The following is a 21207-nucleotide window of genomic DNA, read 5'->3' as shown; positions in this document are numbered from 1 at the left end:
TTCTTACTTGTTAAATTTTGTACTTATGTTTATGTTATTACCATAACTCCGACTAGATATACACTGGGGACTGTGTAATTTAAGTCTGGGGGGATGTTTACTGATATTAGTGTGTTCATGAGTCTTAACAAAATGTTTTCAAAAGAGTTTTATTGAGTCAAGAAGGAGATTATGAACTTATAGATTTTGCTAGATATCTAACCACTCTTTAGCACCATTCTAGATTTACTAATTGCAAATAGTACTAAAGATACTAAAGTGGATCAACCTGTCAACTATCCACACTTGCTGAGATTGTATGAAGGAACCAAAGCTGACCTCCAACACTAAACCTGACACAACTGCTTGTCTTGGGGCTTGGTATACATGGGAACGGATTCTTCAAACAAGTCTGGAAGGTAAAGCCTTGTGTAGATTTATCACTTTTTCTCTCTCTATTTTGACCCTAGATTTATAGGTAGAGATATTAATTTTCAAAAAAAAAAAACGAAAAAGAAAGAAAGAAAAAAAAAAATTTATATATATATATATAGGTGTTAGTTAGGTGGAATCTAAACAGGACTTGGTGGCTACAACTATTAAGGCTTGCTTCATAAGGATTCCAACAAAAAGAATTCGAACGGGACTTGGTGGCGGCAATCATCAAGGTTCGATTCATATGAATTCTTGGATATAGGTCAAAAAGAAGTGAACAGGACTCGGTGGCAACCACCATTAAGGCTTCATTCATGGAAGCATATCCAATCTTGGTCAATGATCTTGCAATATAAGCAGACTTTGACTAAAAAGCGAAATTAGTAGAGAGAAAAGATATGAACTAACTTTTACCTGCAGATCCAGATACTTGTTTGAAAATCCTTGCATCATGTGATCGATACTCCCAAGGTAAAGCCTGCACTTTTATTTATGTTAAGAAATGAGGTTGGTAGAGGGGAATGTCAGACAGGATTTGCTAAGTTGTTGGCTAGGTGAATTTGGTTGCTAAGCTAGGATATGGTATAATGTGCTTTTGTGATTAGGACTCTTAGATGTGGATTGCAATATTGTAGAGGTGATGATTCTAAGTTAATAAATCATGTGAGTCCCTGCTGTTTTCAAACCACTTTCAGAGAGACTGCCTGTTTGTTTTGCTTGAGGGCAAGCAAAAGGGTAAGTCTGAGGGAGTTGATAGACCATGGATTTTACCCAATTTTAGCCATGGTCTATAAGTGTTTTAATAACTAATTACTATTATATAGAGTCTATTTAGAGTATTTACAGGTTCAGGTACGTTTTGGAGGAAAGTGGTGATTTTGGTGTCTTTTGGAGCCTTTTGAGTGCAGAGCTGCGTAGACGTGTCAGATGTCTAGCTATGTATGGAGACCTTCCGACCGTTAGATTGAGCTCAACTTTTTATACAAGATAGAGCTTTGAGTTAGATTTCCAATACCACCGGTTTGAGGTCAATAAGCATCATGTAGCGGAAGTTATCCCCGTTTTACTGAAGAGTAGTCAGTCTGCCTCGCGAGAGGAAGCTGTTGAGAAGAGGAACGTATGTCGATCGATGCAGAACTCTTGATATCGATCGATATGGATGCCAGAATGCGGACCAAGCATATTTTATGACCGACTAAAGCCCAGAACCAACCCCAAATTACCATTATACCCTTGGACGACCAGAAACCATATTTATGTGTTTTCTAAGCCATTGTTGACGGCTAAGCTTTCTTTGATTCTTGTTCTTAGTTAGGGGAGAAAGGAGGAACTCCTTCAGAGTCCTCCTGGAACTCCTTTGGTTTTCATTGCTTTTATCTATTCTATTATATCTATTCATCTATGATTTTCTGTGACAACTTCATGATTGAGTAGATCCACCTGTTAGGTTTAGGGTTCAGATAGGTTATGTGGGATTAGCCTAAAATATAGTACTGCTAAGTTGTGATATTCATCATTGGATTGTTCTTACTGCTTGTGTTCTAGACTCATGAACTAGAACCCTGATCTTAGAATCATTAGGCACAATGCCATCGCTTGGTCTTTTCTCAGAACTGAATTCTATTGAGCTAGGATTGCTAGAAACATCAAGAGTTGATTTAGGAACCCTAGTGAACACATAATCAACCTGCGCATAAAGCTTGACTAGAGCGCGCCGATCTATATCACACTCGAATAATCGATCGACGGTGCAAAAGGTGTATTGATCGATACGCCCATTGGAATATCGATCAACACTTTCTTGTGATCAATAAAACGAGAGTTGAGATCCAAGATCTAGATATTAGACTGTCTGTACAACGGAAGTTGTTAGATTTGTACTCCCAGTTGAGTTCTATAATATCTTGCAAGCAACAATTAGCCTCTATATCATTATAATCATGATTACCTGAATAGAAACCCTAGATCTAGCAAACCATCCTTCCATCAAACAAACTTCTTGCCAAGTTGAACAATAGTCTTGTTCAACTTGTTTACTGCTTTGCATTATTTATTTACTACTTTATAAACTATTAGCCTAGCTTAATCATATAACTATTAGATCTAATTGGTTACCTAGCTCCATGTGAGCTCGAGCCAAGCTCGGTCGCTACGTAGTAACCGAGCGTCTGTTCCGCTCGGTCGCTACGTAGCAAGTGAGCTCTTCCGAAACGTCGATACGACATTAGTCCATGCATTCTCGTCTACCCTTCGATGCTATCTCCCGAAGACCGTAGCGAACCCATTTCATGTTTCCCGCCATTCTAAGTCATCGATCAAACTTTACGGTAAAAATCGCGGAAAATTCGTTCTTTATCGAAAGAAGCCGTAATAAACGCTTCGAGTCAGAAGACGGCCCAAAGGGACTTAAGACATGACTCGCGGCCCAACTTACGATTTCTTAACCAACAGCCCGTAAGCCGCATGACGTTTTACGCTTGGTTCGCAAGGAAAGATAAATGTCAAGTTTCCGTGGATAAATACGAAATTTTGAAGATAATTACGAAGATCGAAAAAAATGGAATATCTCCATTTTTATGCTATGACGGCTTAAGGGCAGAACAGGAAAAGCATAAACCGACCTAGGAGCCAGTATATAAGGAGTCCTACGCGAGAGGCATGGGGAGAGACTTTTTTCGGAGCAAACTTAGCACTTAGAGCGATTTAGGCATATTTCCGTTTTTGTTATTTCGAGTTGCAACTCAATTAGGTTTAGCCGTCTTAGGGTTGCTAGAACTAGGAATCTCGCCGACAGCTCTCGAGCCCAGGCTTATACCTTGTTGTAACGCTCAAACACGGATTCGGAATAAGATCTATTTTGCTCTCTTTTTACGATTTTTGTACTTTGTCGTTGATATCTCGTGTTCTGATTGCTTAGTGTGTGGTATTAACAGATCTCTGAGACCTCTGGGAAATTAGGGTTTTTTTAGTTTCCTAATTTAAACGGAAATCGACAGTGCGAATTTCGGTTCCCACACATGTCTCCATTGTTGTCCCGAACAAGTATCAAAGGCGCAACCATGTCTCGTGGTTCAGTATCGATCGATGTCCGAGATGGAATGTCGATCGATTTCGGGTGAAGGGTATCGGTCGATGGAAGGTTTGTGTTGTCGATCGACAGGGGTGAGCGAGAATCGGTCGACGGGACTGGTGTCTGGGTCGACGGTGGTTGAGCGGAATCGAGCGACACAGAAGTGTTGTTGTCGGTCAATAGGGAGCGCGCTTCCTTACGGATCGTGCGTTCTAAACTTGCAGGATCTGGTGAGAATATCAATTGGGATTCCTTGTTGCTTCTGGTACTGCTAGGCATGTACCTGAAAATCCAAGAAAATATTTTCTGTCAGAATACTTAACAAAAATTAGAAAATAGGCGATCAAAGCTCCCCGGCAACGGCGCCAAATTTGATACCACTCAAATTACTCTAATGAGTGATTTATACTCTCTCAAATAAGAGGTCGAGTTTTAGTACTTAGGGATCGAATTCACAGGGAGCTAGGGAACCTAAGGATTCTAATATGATTTGTTAAGCAAAGATGTTTTAAGAGTTTTAAAAGTAAATTGCAGTTTTATATTGAACAAGTGTTTGTTCAATAATAGGTTTTTGGGGTTTTGGTGCTTAACTGTTTAGCGGAGCGAATGCTTTATTGTTGGTCGATTGCCGCCGAGTTGATCATGTTAGTCCTGGATTTGGAGTGGTTTTTATCCAGTTACCGGCTGTGTGAATAAGTTGTGTTCAGGAAGCTTTTATAGGCTTCGCTGTGGGGTGTTGGTGCGTATGAGGCGCGTGGAGAGCCCACTCAAGGTCCAATGGCCAGTCTTAGTTGGGATTGAAGGGTGATTACATCGACGGTTAACGATTCTAACCTCTCTCGATTCAGGTTATGTGTTGGTGATGTTCATGTGTTTCCAATCTATCTCATCGTTCTTCTCAACATGTGTTAATTGTTGATGAGTTCTCGTTAGTTCTATGTGTGGTGTTGGAGCGGGTTTCACGGATGGAAGCGCTCTTGGTTACTATCTTGCAACTCAAATAATTAGGTGTGCACTGCTCTCACTCTCATATCTTCGTCCGTTTCCAATAAGCTTCACCATTGTTGCAGTCTTTCATGTATCTCTACCATCATTTTCAACTTTGCTTTCATCTTTTAATCTAGTGTCTAGTTTCAATGTTTGTACCAATATGTGTTTCTGGATGGTGTCCATCACTTCACTGGCTTATGGCTCCAGAAAAGTTCGATCACCTTTGATGGTTTTGTGTACTTTGTTGTTCAAGTTAATATAAATTTACGAGATGACAAAAAAAAAATATGTAACATAGTATATTATTTAAAAATGTTCATGATGTGCGCCGAAGAGAAAAAGGGTAATAAATATACATATTTTTATCTTCTAATTTTGGAGGAATAATAAACGTGGTAACAGACTGTAAGGTGCGTATGGTGTAACAAGTCGGTTTCATGGGGCCACGGTATTATTTCGGAAATGGACCGATTAAATTTAATGTTTGGATGTGAAGAGCTCCCTACCAATCAGACACCTCCATGCCTTTTGATTTCTCTGGAATTATTGATTTCATTGGGGATAAAAGAAACTAGAGCTTCCTATATTTCACTATTTGTTACCGAATCTCCATAGTGCCGATTTTGTAACATTTATAATGGAGTAGAATAGCAAGAAAAAAAAAACATCACATAGAACCCTAAGAGCAGATTAATGGAGAGTTATTAGGATGGAGTTCTTACCTGAATATAAGAAACCGTCTCTTAACTTTTAACTAAAAAAACTAAGAAGTTCACCATAAGAACTCCCCATTAAATATGTTCTAATAAAACATACTATTGTAATGCGTAATGCTGACCAACAAAGTAAAAATTAATTAGATGAGAAGAATAAAGTGTAACAAAACAAGCTTGTTGACAAATTTGAGGCGATGAGACAAAAGAAATGTTCATCGTAATCAGATATCAGGGGTTAGTCGAAAAGTTTTTATTAGTTACGGGACTTAGAATATCTTCAATCTATAACACTAAAATAGTGTCAAAACCACACTATTTTAGTGTAATTTCAACACTAAAAAAAAATTCTAACCACAACACTAAAATTTACACTAAAAGCTATTTTATATTAATATATACATTATAATTTTATTTGACATTTATTTAATTATGTATTTTATTAATAAAACTAGGTAAGGAACCAGTGTGATGTCACACGCAAACTCATTTTATAAAATTATATATATCATACTTTATAACTAATATTTTTATATAAACTGTTTATTTTTGTTTTCAACGTACAATATAGATTGCACGTGTCTATATTTATTTATATATGCTACTAAAATTATATTTGTTTTACAATTTTAGAAACTATAAATATGTACATACCAATTAATATATATATATATATATATATATATCTTATTATTATTTCTGTAAGTTATTTGAAATTAGAAATACAATTTAATATATTTAAAACTAATTAAACATAATAATTTACTAAACTGATAAGGTAATTTATAAGGATGAGTAGGACATTCATAATTTATTTGAAACCATGTAAGAATATATGTATAGTGAAAACATGATTGCATAGCAACTGTAAGAATCATGTCCAACATGTTCTTCTTGGTAAATTACACATGCATTCTTCTTCTTTTTTATTATTTGTATTTTTGTGAAATTATACTTTTCTAAGGAATTAACTGCTTTCGAAGAATCATATATTGGTATAGCATTCCACAAAAATTGTAATGATTCATCACCAAATACTACAACCACTAACAATTACAATGGTTCATCACTAGATATTGCAATGGTTTCATTTAATTAGTTGCAACTGTTCATACAGAAAATTGAAATAGTTAACTTAAATGATTACAAAGATTTACTTAAATTTTCAACAATCATTCTCTATTTAAGTGTAATTAGATATTTACTAAATAAATAATACATATATCAAATTCATGTATAAATGGAAAAGTGCACATATAAAAAAACTGTTCTTGTTTTACATTTTTTGATACTTATCTACTAATAAAAAATATTGTCAAAATAGATTCGGATATTTTATTTGAAACCGAATAAACGAAACCAAATCATTATTCTAAAAACCACACAAAATAGGATATTATAATCCATAAAATTTAATTTAAAACCTTATATTTAATATAATATTGTAAATAATTAATTACTCAAAAAATTGAATTACCTCAGAATTTTTAGATAATTTGAAAAATTATTGAAAACATATACAAAATATATATGAAAAAGAACTAAAAGAAAATTCATTAAAAATATTTACAAGTTTAGAATGAAAAGTTACATTTTTAGACAATTTGACAACCTCTTCAAAATTTATGTAATTTTTATTGTGAAAATCATCTTTACATATTTTTATAATTTTGTATAAACCATTGCATTTTTAGAAAGAAAAAAAAACAAATTACTATGAAAGAATACATCTTTAAATATTTTGATAATTTATTTTAAACTAATACATTTTTTTAGGGATAACACATATTTTTACATATTTTGAATTACCCAAGAATTATGGGTTTTCTCCTTATTAATATTATAGAATTACATGAATTCCTAAAACTATATGGATCACTTAACCATATAATTAATTATTAATTAATCATCTGAATTCTTTCCTACACCATAATTGTTTATCAAATAATTAAGAAATTAATGACCATTCTTTTATTTGTCACCTTTGAACAATATAAAAGGTGTATTTTCATAAAAGAAAATATATGGAGAAATTTCATGTTTAGCACTTTCATATTACCACTTTTCATCTTTACCACCACTAAAAAGACATTTTCAAAAATGTTTTCTTCATTAAGTGACAAAAAACTCTTATGTCCTTGTTCTTTATATATATAATAAATAGATATTTAAATAAATAAAAAATCTGGAAAAACAAAAAATAATTTTTTAAATTTTTTTCGATTTATCCTATTTCGAAATTCAAACCCTAAACCCTAGAACTCAACTCTAAACCCTAAACCATCAATCCTAAACTCTATATTTTTTTTAAATACGAACCCTAAATCCTAAACCATCAATCCTAAACCCTATATTATTTTTTTTGAAATACGAACCCTAAACCCTGAAACATCAACTCTAAACCCTAAATCCTAAACCCTAAACCATCAACTCTAAACCCTAAAACAGCAACTCTAAACCTAAACTTCAACTCTAAACCCTAAACCATCAACACTAAACACTAAACTATCAACACTAAACCCTAAACCCTAGAAAGTAAACTCTAAACCCTAAAACCTAAAAATTAACCCTAAACCCTAAAACATCAGCTCTAAACCCTAAACCCTAAACCCTAAACCTTCAACTCTAAACCCTAAACTCTAAACCTTAAACCCTAAACCATAAAGCCCTAAAACCATAGAGTTGATGTTTTAGGGTTTAGATTTGAAGGTTTAGGGTTTTAGGGTTTAGGGTTTAGAATTGATGTTTTAGGGTTTATATTTAAAGGTTTAGGGTTCGAATTTCAGGAAAAAAAAATATAGGGTTTAGGGTTTACGTTTAGGGTTTAGAGTTGATGTTTTAGGGTTTAGATTTGAAGGTTTAGAATTTAGGGTTTAGAGTTAATGTTTCGGGGTTTAGGGTTTAGAGTTGATGTTTCGGGGTTTAGGGTTTAGAGTTGATGATTTAGGATTTAGAGTTGATGTTTTAAGTTTAGATTTAGGGTTTAGGGTTTATGGTTTAGGGTTTACGTTTAGGGTTTAGAGATTGATGTTTTAGGGTTTAGATTTGAAGGTTTAGGGTTTAGAGTTGATGTTTCGGGTTTTAGGGTTTAGAGTTGATTTTTCATGGTTTAGGGTTTAGAGTTGATGATTTAGGATTTAGAGTTGATGTTTTAAGTTTAGATTAGTTAACCATATGTTTTTTCGTCAAAATTAATCAAGTCGTTATATATGTCTTTAACCCTTCATTAAAGATGAGAGTAAAAGTGGTTAGTGTAAACATGAAAAGTGGTACTTTGAAAATGGTATTTTTAACAATTTCCCAAAATATATCTAGTAGCTTTTCACAGTATTAATTAGCCCTGGACAGATCGGATATCAGAGGTATTTTGAGATATCCGGATCCAGATCTGAATTCGCCGGATCCAGATCTGGATTCGCCGGATCCGTAAAGTTGCTATCCGGATCCGGATTCGGGCTCCCCGGATATCCGCGGATATTTGAACCCATTTTTTTAAAAAAAAATTAAAAATTAAATTAAAAACTAGGTAATTAAAATGATTTATTAATTTATTTAGCCTATTAATTTTTTTTAAATGAAAAATTATTGAAATTGAATAAAATTAAAAAAAAATCATTATTTTATATAAAAATTATATGTAGCATACATATATAAATATAATTAAATTTTAAATATTTTAAATAAATAGTAAGTTCGGATCCGGATATCCGGACCTAAAATTTCATTATCCGGACCTAAAATTTCATTATCCGGATCCATATCCGGATCCGCTGAATCCGTAAAATCAAGATCCAGATCCGGATCCGGACCCCCCCTGATATCCGTTTTTCGGATCGGATCCGAGCAAATTCCGGATCGGATAACGGATCTCGGATATAAGTTCCAGGCCTAGTATTAATTGTGACTTTTCACCAACAAGATTATAACCATCACAAAAAGTTTTAGAGTAATTAAACCGCATGCATGCAAAGCATTTTTCATTCCTCAGAATCTTAATATGCATGCACATGTGAACAAAACAAAGTTCCAGAATAAATCGCATGAATTCCTTGTAAAACAATTTTTATGAATTCTATTTGTAAAACAAAGCAATCACTAATGCATGACTATTATTGACAAAATTCGACACAAAAGAAAAACAAATTTCAAGCACTTATTCAACCATTGCACATGTTCGTTTGTGTGTCAAAATTTAGAAAACCTTAAACAAACAACAAAACAATATTTCCATATTTACAAAAAAAAAAACAATATTTCCAGAAACTTAAATGCCAGAATGCAACATTTCCAGATGTCATGCGTATACAGATGGTTTATGAATGTAATGTCCAACGTTTAAGCAACATGATTCTTTACTTCCTAATCCAACATCAGAATTCCTAAATGCATGCAAATCATCAATTTACAAACGTTTAATTATGTCGACCTTGAACATGTATCATGAACAGTCATTAAAATGGATGTAACCTAAGTGTTGTGATCAGACTTTCTTATCTAAGTGTATGAAATTATAGGACATGAATCATGTATTGATGGAACATACATAATCAGAAATACAATTTTATAAGAAAGAAAGAGAAAGAAAAACATAGTACATTTTATCTAGTAGAAAAAATAATAACTTTATTGTCTTGTTTAGAATTATTTTTGCTATCGAATGATCGTACATATTATCATTTGAATTTTTTTCTAAAAATTTGTAAAACTGTAAGGATTTTTTTTTCTTTACAATTTTATTAGATTAGTGAAAATTTTACTTTGAGCAAAAGCATGGACATAGACTATTTATAGTTTTTCAAAGATCTATTTGAATAGTAACATCTTTTCGATTTAAAGGTAGTTATATTTGAAGTGGTATTTATATGAATAGTCACAACTTCTCAATTTAAATAGTCGCATATTTCTAATTTAAAGGTAGTTTATTTTGTAATGATACTCAATGAATAGTCACAACTTTCCAATTTAAAAGTAGTTATTTTAAAATAATACTATTGCAATACATTTTAAATAAACACATCATTTTAAAACAGTTTAATTATAAAAAGACACCTTAAATTTTTTTTAAAATAAAATTTATATAGGTAGATCATTTCAAAAAACAACTTCATTATAGAAAGATACCTTAGCTATTCTAAAAATCTATTTTACTTTTTTTTTTTTTTGATGACTCTGGTGTCCGGATGACCCGTAGGACTCCGACTAGCGCCCAAAGACCGTCCGGTGAACCCCCGTAGGAGCCGCCGGAGCCCGCCGAGGGTCATCCAGAGGTGCTGGCCAGCCACATGTAATCTATTTTACTTTTACAATGGAAAACATGACTCTTTACTCTAGCTAATACATAATTTTTGAATTAAACAAATAATTGCACAAAGACTTTTTTTGGAATTTTTAATATCAATTTAGATGAAAAGACACAACTCTTAAGTTTAAGTATTTTTTAGAGTTGCATGTTGGAAACACAACATTTCAATTTTACAGAGATTTACAATCTTTGGAATTAATTGAGATTGCTATTATTAGTAAAAAGTGAATAGTATTTAGTTGAATGAATAGTGTCATATCAAATTTGGTGTGAAATTATAGTGTTGTACTAAATGGTGTGATTTTAAGTATTAGGTTGGAAAAGGTTTTACTATAAAAATCATAATAAAATAGAATTTTAGTGTTGGATTGAAAATGTCTTAACCCAATATTTCATTCACAAATCTCGTTGGAATTTGTGAGTTTCAGATATTTGTAAACTGGGTCAGACAGATTTATAGTAAATCAAATTGGGGCCAAATTTATTCAATGTGATATAACATGTCGTCATATTTGTCTTTCTCTACCTGATTCTGTAATTTCCTTGTAAATTCATACAAAAATTACAAAATTGAGTTTTGTATTTATGAAAAAAACCAATATTAGCGTACGAACAAACCATTGTACAAAGGGCTACAGTAAATTTCAACGGATGCAAACGCATAAGATATAAGAATCAAGGGGATCTAAGTGGAATAAAATAATATGTTGGCCCATATCTATGCGTCGGTGACGTGAAGCTCCCTGCTAGAGAAAAGCTCAGATGCGCAATCTCAGCCTATATTTAGAACATAAACGCATGTCCAAACACAATACACTCTATTACTAATTCAAAATCTGCTGTCTTTTATTATTATTTTTAAAATAACCAAATTAATTAAACTACATATTTGATCTCTCCTGAAAGGAAAAAAAAGCTGGAAACTTCGACGAATGTGTACAAATCATTCTTCCTTTTTTCTTTGTCCTGAATTAGTTTTTGGAATGGGTCCGAACTCGGACAAGTAACCCGCCATTTTCTCCTCGGTCTCTCTGCTCATCTCTTCAGTATCGGATCTGGGTCTCCTTCTCTTTCGTTTCAAGGTACAACAACAAGTTTCAAATATTTTTCTATTTTATTCACTCCAATTTCGTTCATATATTTCAAGTTTTTTTTTTAAAGTTCTTCTACTGTTTCTAGTTAGACTCTGTTCTTCATCCATCATTCAAATACTCGTCATCACTGATCAGTAATTTCGATTTAATTTTCCGGGTTCGTATTCAATTCCATGAAAATATTTTTATTCATTTCTTCATTAATTTTTATGTTTTTCTCCCCAAGTCACGGCATTGGAATAAAGCAAAAACACCAGCTGTTCCTTGCTTCATGCTCGAGATTAAGCAAAAAAAAACAAAATATTTTCCTTTTTTTTTCATAAAGCAATTAGTTTCGAATTAATGCACTATAAATATTACCTACTTTTGACAGTAGTATATCTAAATAAAAACATCAACAAAACTTCAAACTCCTTTCATCCTCTTTTAATCCTCTAATCCAGTCTTTACTTTTGTTTTTTTCAACTTCATTTATCAATACCACGTGATTGTTGATTCGGTAATTATCCATATTCTACACTATGATTAATTATAAGCATTAAAAGTATTTTCTTTATCGATTGATGAAAAATTAAAGTTTGTGATTTAGTTTTTGCAGATTAAATTTTGAGGAGACGTGACGTTAGCTGTAATTCATTCTTTACTTGCTTTGACTATTAAAGGCGGCACTAGCGGGAATAAAAGAAAAGAAACCCTATAGAGACACATTTGGTTGTGTGTGTGTGTTCATTCGTCTCTACTGGAGACAGATCTTGATTACAGATTCAAGACCTAAGAGATCTAGGTTCTGTTCTTGAGTGAATAAATCTAGTGAGATCATGGGAATGAGTCTTGATTTCGATGTTGATCTTGAGAAAGGAATCTTAGATTGCCAAAATGTTTATACAAAATCGCCGGAGAAGCCATCGATACCGATGTGTCCAGATATCAAACCGGTAGAAACCGGTTTGTTAGAGAACGATGCAAGTCCGGTTAAATGTGCGATCAGTAAACCGGAATGGGGGAGGAGTGAACGGAAGGAGAAACGCAAGAAATCAGCGTCGAAACCTCCTAGGCCGCCGCGTGGACCATCGCTAGACGCAGCGGATGAGAAACTGATAAGGGAGATCGCTGAGCTGGCGATGCTGAAACGCGCGAGGGTGGAACGTATGAGAGCTTTGAAGAAATCGAGAGAGGCCAAAGCTGCGTCTGCCTCCTCTTCTCTCGGCAATGTATTCGCCACTATTCTCACCGCTATCTTCTTCTTCGTCCTTGTTTTCCAAGGTGTGATTTATTTTCAAATTCTTGCGTTTGCGTTTTGTATTGTTATTTTCGATTAATCTTATGTGTGTGTTTTCCAAAATATTCAGGATTGTCGCCGAGAGCAGCCGCTAGCTCCGGGGAATCTCCCTTTGTTGGAAAAGCCAGTGGTGGTTTTGTACCGGTTCAATATGCGGGAAACCCATCTGCGAGCGAACCGGGTGTAGGTTATGGCGGTCCGGTTATAGCACAGAGAATGCCCAAGTATGTTGTTTTGTTTATGTATGGTTAAAGAAGAGCAACGCTGTTTTAATTTCTCTAAAATGATCTCTAATCCTGTTTTTTTTCTTCTCCTGTACTTGCAGTTTACTAAAACCAGTTTCTGGATTAGAGAATGAACAGAAGATGAATAGAGTTTCACAGTGAAATGTACACCAACGGTCTGGAGTTAGGAGTTGGGGCCAACTCCATACTTGTTGATCAAACCATATATCGGTTTAGGTTGTCGGTGAACCATATATGAATACCGATAATTTTTTGTGCCAAAATCAGCTGCTTTCTCGGCGGCAATGAAACAATAACTATCCGATGTGGGTAAGAGTAGTTTTGTAGTAATGTTTTTCGTGTAATAAAATAAGAGAAGTTACAAATAAAGTAAATTGAGTGTTATACTTTTATCTGCACTGTGTTATCACTGGTTACGGTGCCATAGAGAATACAATACAAAAACTATTAAGATCCGCGTAGATCCGCGCCTTATGCGAAATAAATATTATATATAAATTATTTGTATGTATTACATATTTTTCTTACATATTATGAAATAATAAATATAACTTAAATATTTTAAAATCAGTATATTAAATTGATGCGAACACATAAATAAAATTTATTAATCCGAACAATCACTTTTTCTATTTTATATGATATACAATTAAATTCAAATGATATTAACATAGATATATAGTGTATTTTTAACATTGATATTTATTAAATATTTTTTTCAACTCATATTATTTTTTGTTCATATATATCTTTTTATAACAAAAACTTTAAATCACTGATTGTGTGATGTTTAATAGTTATAGTAATTTACGATCATAAAAAAATTAATGCAAAGTTTAAAATTTAAATATTATTGTCAATATTTATTCAAAGATTTTATCAAAAAATTGTTCAAAGCAACTTCAAAATTAAAATATTTATGTAATTTTATATGGTATATATTTTAATTTAAATTATATTAATATATACATGTATATATTTTAATATATATATGTATATATTTTAATATATATATATATATATATTTAATCTTAATATTTATTAAATGAGACTTCATACTTATATAGTTTTGTAATCATTTGTATCTTGTCATAACAAAATTTTAAACCATGGTTCACGAAAGTTTTAATGTAATACTTTTTAAATTTTCATAATTTATAGTCGTTTTTAAAATTTTTAAATATAACATATACGAAAAAATCAAAAAATTATTATATGGTTAATTCGGTTGTTTAAGTTATTTTAATAAGTTAAAATTAACTAAAAATGATAGAGAATACACAAATTTTTATCAAATATTTACTATTCAAAATCACTAATTGTCATATATATTTTAGCCACATTAGATAATTCTGTAATTTTTATTTATAGAAAGAATGAATAACATTAATAATTAATTTATAGTTAGTTTAATAAAAAAATTATTATATATTTTGATGGACCAACATATTTCTCTAAAAATTCTAGGAATCATTGTGGTGATGACACATGGCTATTTCAAATGTTGTAATGTTTCTATTTTAATATATATGGGATATGAATCATTTTAAAAGATCGCTAAGTATGATCAATTTTTTTTTGAAATCAAAACGTAAGAAAATATGTTAATCAACATTATTGGGCCATTTATTGGTATAGTTATTTTATATATGAAATCACATGTTAGCGATGCTTGCAGTTGAAATTTGAAATCAACTATTTAAAAAAAAGTATGTTTGGAAACAGAATCCATGTGGCTGTAAATAAATAACTAGTATATTTGGAAAATAAATAATAAGTATATTTGGAAACAGAATCCATGTGGCTGTAATCTAAACACTCCACTGAGCTTTAGACTCCACTTTTAATGCTGCCCAAATTAACTGAACATGTGATTTCACGTGTTTGTGTGTATTTCAGATATCTATTATTTATGTTATGTTGCTGTCTTCGGATGCTTCATGGGCCAATGTCTAAAGCCCATTAACTCCTAATATGTTACTTATATTAATTTTGCCAGTTGGTAAACAGAAATTTGTTCGTATCAATAATTACAAATATGTAATATATAATTATTATCTGCAACAGAAACAAAGATTCTTGTCTTAACGACCCTTCATTAGAGACTTAATCACAGAAATGGCCACGTCACAAAGATTCTTAACCTGCTTGTTTCTAGCCGTAAGAGCCACCGAATTTTCATCATCAGCACCGGCACTGTTGATCCACTTCTGGCAAGTGTCAGTCTGTTTCTCAGCGTCTCCGAGCACATACGTCGCGAACCCTAACTCTCCTCGCCGCATTGCGTCGATCGCCTGAGGAATGTTGAACTTGACCACCGGCCGGTACAGCTCAGCGCACTGAGCTAGTGCTCGCTCTGCCGCAGGATCGTGAGAGTGTCTGATCAGTGATTGGATATAGCCTAACGTATCAGTCATGTTACCAAGAACAACGGAAGCCATGGCCGAGGCTAGAGACTTGGGGTCGGAAGGTGAGGGAGTGAGAGGGCGGAGAGAGGCTTCACAGAGGTCGATGAACGGCGTCACTCTGCAGATTTTGTCGATAAGGTCGTCGGAGGATTGAGCTAGCAATGGTAGGAGCAGGAGGAGAAAGAGGGAGAGAGATGGCGGTGACGTGACGGCGGAGGATCTTTTCATCGTGTGATTTCGAGAGAGTGAGAAAGAAATTAATGTGTAGTAAATGAAGTGAACTTGTGTGTTGTAAGTGCTACTCGCTAGCTCTGTTTCTACACTTATTTATAAATGTTAAAAGGTTACAAATTACTAACTGTGTTGTTTTTAGATTTTTTTCTTGTTACACAAAAATAGATTTTCTATATTGTTAAGGTACTTTTTTATACTTTTGAGAAACATTAATTGAGAATATTTGAATTGATTAAATTTAATTGGTGGAAAGTTATTGGAAAGTTTATAATAAAATAAAAAATAAATTAAATTATAAACATTTATTAAATTCTTAATAGACGAAAATTTTACTTTCAAGAACAGTGGGAGCAGTATTTATGTGTTTTTTTCTTTAAGACAAACATACAGATGCTTTATTATACGTGTCGTCACATACGAGTTTCGTTAAATAGATAAATGAATATTTTATAATTATTACGTTTACATAGTTCTTAAGATTCCACCCGTGACGAAGCTTCGTAATCAACTTCTTTTGATTTGGGGTTTGAAAGAAATGTCATACTATAATATAAGCAGCCCTGCGTTGTTTAGTGATCACTACCTAATTGTCTAATTACGTAAACATGGATCTGTGTCTGCTCTTTAGTTTATGTTTGTAAACACTTTAGCTTTTCTGGTTACATGTGGTTGTTGGCACAAAAACAAGACAAAAGTAGAAGTATTGGTGAATAGGTCCATATATGAGTCGGTCCGTATGCGACAAATATACCCGACGTCGACCGAATAATTTCAATATATACGTACATCTAACTAATTTTAAATATATATATATATATATATATATATATATATTTCGTACTTTCAAAACACAATATTTATTCGTGCTTCATAGTACGAAAAAATATATATTTAAAATTAGCTAGATGAATGTATATCGAAAAGGTTGCTCAGAAAAGAAAAAAAGAATGTATATTGAAATAATTCGGTGTGGCGCTGTCATCTCTCGTCAGTCGATAACTAGCTCGTGAATGTTGGTATATCCCGTGATTCTATTCTAGAAACTTCGTGCCCATTTTTGCCCGTGTTCGACAAACCCGCTCAATCATTTACCAATGGTACGTTCATTTTGGACATGGTACTAGGAAATGGATTACCGGCTTAGTAGAAATGAAGTTACGCCCTTGATAGATGAGCTTGATATTGGGCCTCACATTCGGCCAATTTTATCCAGTGTTACTTAGTTTATGGCCCAAACGAATAGAAACGTGTACTACTACTCGCGCATATTCCACGTGTGCCTCCTCGGAGAAAATAAAATCCTAATTAATTTTATTATTTAATTTACAATGATATGAGCCATATATTTTCGATCTTTATTAAAACCATGTTATTGTGTGATGACGAAGCCCAGATTGTACAATCTAGTATCACTAGTTTACAGAGCCATGTGTGAAGTATCCCCGCTCTTAAGAAGATGAAACACTTTATGTGGCAAGCTTTGACAGGATTGCGACAACCGAAAAACTTGCCTATAGACACTTGGGCACCGATAGGAGCTGTCCTAGATGCGGTGACCCTGAGGAAACCATTAACCACCTCATCTTTGAATGCCCCCCGACCCTTTAGGTGTGGGTTTTATCGGACTATCCGTCATTTCCAGGTTACTTCCCGAGTACCTCTGTTTATCAAAACATGTACTTCCTTTTTCGAAACCAGAGAAACGTAGTCTCTATGGAACCACTTATTGAGACTTTCCCATGGATCTTATGGTACATTTGGAAGGCTTGCAATGATAAATTTTTCAATGGTAAAGATATCTCCCCATTGGATACCCTTTAGCTAGCTTCCCTTGAAGTTGAATGTTGGAGGAAAGCAAATTTACTGGAGGAGGGAGAAGAAGAGGAGCAACATCTTGCTCCGTTGCTGGTTTTGACTTTTCTTGTGGACCCCCAATGTCCGACCTGCCAAATCGATGCATCATGGATCGATAATAGCATGGTTAGTGGCTTAGGGTTTCTACAAGGATCAAATGGGAGCCGGAAGATTTGGACCTCAAGGTTGCAGGAAAAGCCCATCAGCCCTCCATGCAGAGATGGAAGGACTCATATGGGTGATGTCCTGTTTACGAGAGTTACAATACACCATGATTCATATCGAGACGGACTGTTCCGACCTGGTGGACATGATTGCTAACCCTACTGACTGGCCGACCTTTGCCTCCAAGTTAATTTCCTTCCAACTTCTACGAGCCGGCTTCTTGGAGTTCAGCATCAGCCATATACCGAGGACTAGAAGTTCTCGTGCAGATTCTCTCGCCACAGAAGCAAGATGTAGCGGTGTTCTCTTTTCTCATATAGATCAGACCCAGCCGAACAGAGAATCTCTTCGGAACGACTCAAGCCCGACTACCACTTGATCTTAGAAGATGGACGTCGACAAAAAAGAAAAAAATCATGTTATTTCTCATACGAACCGTTAGATCTTATACCATCTCATCAATCGTAGTAAGAGTTCAAATGTAACGGTTGTGATTGAATTTTTTGGGTTACATTTCTACTGCTAAAGATAGTTTGAAGCTTCTACTATCTCTTTCTCTCGGTACTCTCTTCACCCTTAAAAAACACCTTATGGAAATGTAAATCTCGTTGAACGTAAGATGTCTGTTGACGATGATAAAAAAAATCACAAAAGAAACTAATGTTCAGGTTATTAGCGACGACGACATTGAAGTGAAAGAAACAAACGAAGGAGGAGAAGAAGTTACCAGAGATGAGGATGAAAATGACGACGAGGACGAGGATGATAATGAAGAGGTAGAATCTCGAAATATTTAATTTGAGCTATAATCCTTGAGAGCAGGGTATATATTTGGTGTTTCGTTCGTATCTTTAGGTCTACTTAGTCTCGAATTTTACTGAATATAGATTAGGTCAAATCAGAGTTTAATCTTTTTTTGTTTCCCCCAAATTCAAATTAGGGTTTTAAATCTTTGTTTTGCTCCCTGAGCGAAAACGAAAAGAGAAAGTTAGTTAGTGATATATTTGGTTATAACTGTGCATGAGGAAGATCTTGGGACTGAGTATCTAGTGAAGCCGGTTGGTGAGGATGAAGACGAGGAGTACGCTAGTGATTTTGAACCGAAAGAGAACAATGTTGAAGAAGAAATCGATGAAGATGACGATGTTGATGATGATGGTTGTAACTTGTATGCTGGCAAATCTGAGCCTCTCCTTAAGAGGAAGAGGGTTGGTAAAGACCAAAGTGAGGAAGGAGATGTTGCAGCTGATGACATCAGGCCTGCTAAACGTTGGTTTTAACCTCTCAATCTGAGAAAGGAATCAAGAACCGGATTCAAACTTCCACAATGTTTAAATCGTTTAATGTTGGGTTTCAGTAGTTTTTAATCTACTAGTAGTATTGCTTCTGAGTTGTGATGGATTGTTGTTTCTTTATGTTCCTTGAGAAAACTTCAAACAAGTTTTAGTGTTGAATGATTTCTTTAAGTTTCTCATCTTTTCTTGATTATAAGACCTTGTTATGCAAATTTCATTACAAAACACTAAACATCGACAAACAGCTCTAACCTCCTCCTACGTTAGCTATTGTCCGATTTTCTCTTATGGCGTTATTTGATTGGTCATGTCCTTGTTCCAGCTCATCAGCCCCATCTTCTTCTCCTTCTTCATTTTCATACACCACAATAACGACATTACCATCTTCATCTACTTCATACTCATCTTCGCCTTCCTCATCATCATCATTCATACTTGCCCAAACATAGTGAAACTTGAGAGATAGAGGGCAGTCTTTTATAATGGCCTCATCGCATTTCATCATGAGTTGTCTAATCACCTTTTCACACCATCTAACATTTCCTTGAATTCGTTTAGGTGTTTGGCTTCTATCTCAAAGTTCATCAATATGTGTAGTGTGCATTCTCTGCCTTGTAGATCTTATATGCCAGTCTACTCATCCCTCAGTCACTAAACCTCCAAACTTTTTATTTCTTCTCCTTCAGAAATTCTGAACATCATAAACAAACACAATCACCGCTATAACTAGTGTGTACATATACAAAGGAGCATGAGAAGGAGAAATTTTTGTTCACCTTGGACTTTCTCATTGACGCTTTTGGCCTCTTCATTATGTTTTTCACGAATTAAGTAAACCATCTCATAGTGCCTCACTACACAAACATATGTTATATACATCAATAAACAGAGGGATGTCAAATCCTAGATTTTCTATCTATCTGACTACGAACTAGTAACATATTAAGCTTTTACCATATTCTAAGGTAAGCTCTAGACCATCTAATGTTAAGTTGATAACATTTCACATATTTTCCAAATTCATCTACAAAGGTTAATTTAAAGTTGCTATAATCTACATCCTCAACCATCACATTTTTCCAAATTCCTCTTCTAAGGTTAAATTTGATTAAAGTCTAATCATACAATGCTCATGGACCATAAAAATGAATACCATTTTTCATATTACCTCTCCTAAGGTTTAAAACTGACATATTCTATATCTTACATATAAGATATAACTAGGGCTGGACAAAAAACCTGGATCCGAAGAACCGAACCGGACCCGATCCGAAAAAGTAGTACCAAACCCGAACCGAAATTGATTAAATATCCGAACGGGTTCAAAATTTTGGTATCTAAAGAACCGAAACCGAACCTGACCCGAACCGAAGTATCTCGGGTACCCGAATGTAACTGAAATAGATTTATATACCTAAATATATTACTTATTTTTAGATTTAATATATATTAAAAACATCCAAAATATATAAGATACTTTAAAGTTGTCTAAAATACTTAAAAATATACATAAATAGTCAAAAGTAAATGTCTAAAATATCTAAAATATATTCAAAACACCAAAATGCTTGAAATATCTATTGATTTTCAATCCAAATATTTAAATCAAACTAATTTATATGTTAATTTTAGGTATTTTGACATATATTATACAAATTTATATGTAATATATTATTTTGATTTATTGATTTTGAGAAATTTTAAGCATATAATGAATATTAAAATTTTAAAAATAATTTAAATGGGTTATCCGAACCCAAACTGAACCCGCAAAGATCCGAACCGAACCCGAATCGAAATTTAGAAATATCCGAATGGGGCTGAAATCTTTAAACCCGAAAACCCGAAACCCGATTAGATCTGAACCGAACCCGAATGGGTACCCGAACGCCCACCCCATATAATCCTTTTTTCAACCGAAATTTGGGATTTTACATAATTTAACGGGAAGGGACACAGGTGATGCATGATAACCAGAGTACATAACTTAGCTGGAAGGCGTAAGCACATTTAACCGGTTAAAATTTGAAACAAAAGGGGTTTAAAGAAGAAGAACTTACTCATTTCCTCATTCAAGTCACTATGAAGCTGAAGATCAAGAAACTCGTATAGCTCCTATGTTTCAAACAATTCAAAAGACCAAA

At 33.7% G+C, this 21207-nt stretch overlaps 3 protein-coding genes and 1 pseudogene across 6 annotated transcripts; 2 read left to right on the top strand and 2 right to left on the bottom strand.

Moving 5' to 3' along the window:
- Positions 1-11123: 11123 nt before the first annotated feature.
- On the top strand, positions 11124-13499 carry LOC106397467. Of its 4 annotated transcripts, none has more exons than XM_013838049.3 (4): positions 11124-11571; positions 12173-12846; positions 12933-13086; positions 13188-13499. In XM_013838049.3, the coding sequence occupies exons 2-4, from the start codon at positions 12402-12404 to the stop codon at positions 13246-13248; spliced, it is 660 nt and encodes a 219-aa protein (XP_013693503.1). In that variant the 5' UTR covers positions 11124-11571; positions 12173-12401; the 3' UTR covers positions 13249-13499. The 4 variants fall into 4 exon arrangements, with proteins under 4 accessions (XP_013693503.1, XP_013693504.1, XP_013693505.1 ...); XM_013838050.3 differs by having other exon boundaries at positions 11225-11571; positions 12182-12846; XM_013838051.3 differs by lacking the exon at positions 11124-11571 and adding an exon at positions 11623-12082 and having other exon boundaries at positions 12182-12846.
- A 1635-nt stretch (positions 13500-15134) lies between these two features.
- LOC106356748 (cell wall / vacuolar inhibitor of fructosidase 1) lies at positions 15135-15930 on the bottom strand. The gene has a single exon (XM_013796471.3). The coding sequence runs from the start codon at positions 15741-15743 to the stop codon at positions 15192-15194; it is 552 nt and encodes a 183-aa protein (XP_013651925.1). The 5' UTR covers positions 15744-15930; the 3' UTR covers positions 15135-15191.
- A 1708-nt stretch (positions 15931-17638) lies between these two features.
- On the bottom strand, positions 17639-20058 carry LOC106398961 (annotated as a pseudogene).
- On the top strand, positions 18401-19048 carry LOC106398960 (acidic leucine-rich nuclear phosphoprotein 32-related protein 1). The gene is made up of 2 exons (XM_013839454.1): positions 18401-18544; positions 18794-19048. The coding sequence occupies exons 1-2, from the start codon at positions 18401-18403 to the stop codon at positions 19046-19048; spliced, it is 399 nt and encodes a 132-aa protein (XP_013694908.1).
- Positions 20059-21207: the final 1149 nt, after the last annotated feature.

This window comes from Brassica napus, chromosome C5, assembly GCF_020379485.1.
Source record: "Brassica napus cultivar Da-Ae chromosome C5, Da-Ae, whole genome shotgun sequence".
NCBI classification, from domain to species: Eukaryota; Viridiplantae; Streptophyta; class Magnoliopsida; order Brassicales; family Brassicaceae; genus Brassica; species Brassica napus.
The sequence above is the reverse complement of the archived record's forward strand: the minus strand, read 5'-3'. Positions and strand labels throughout refer to the sequence as shown.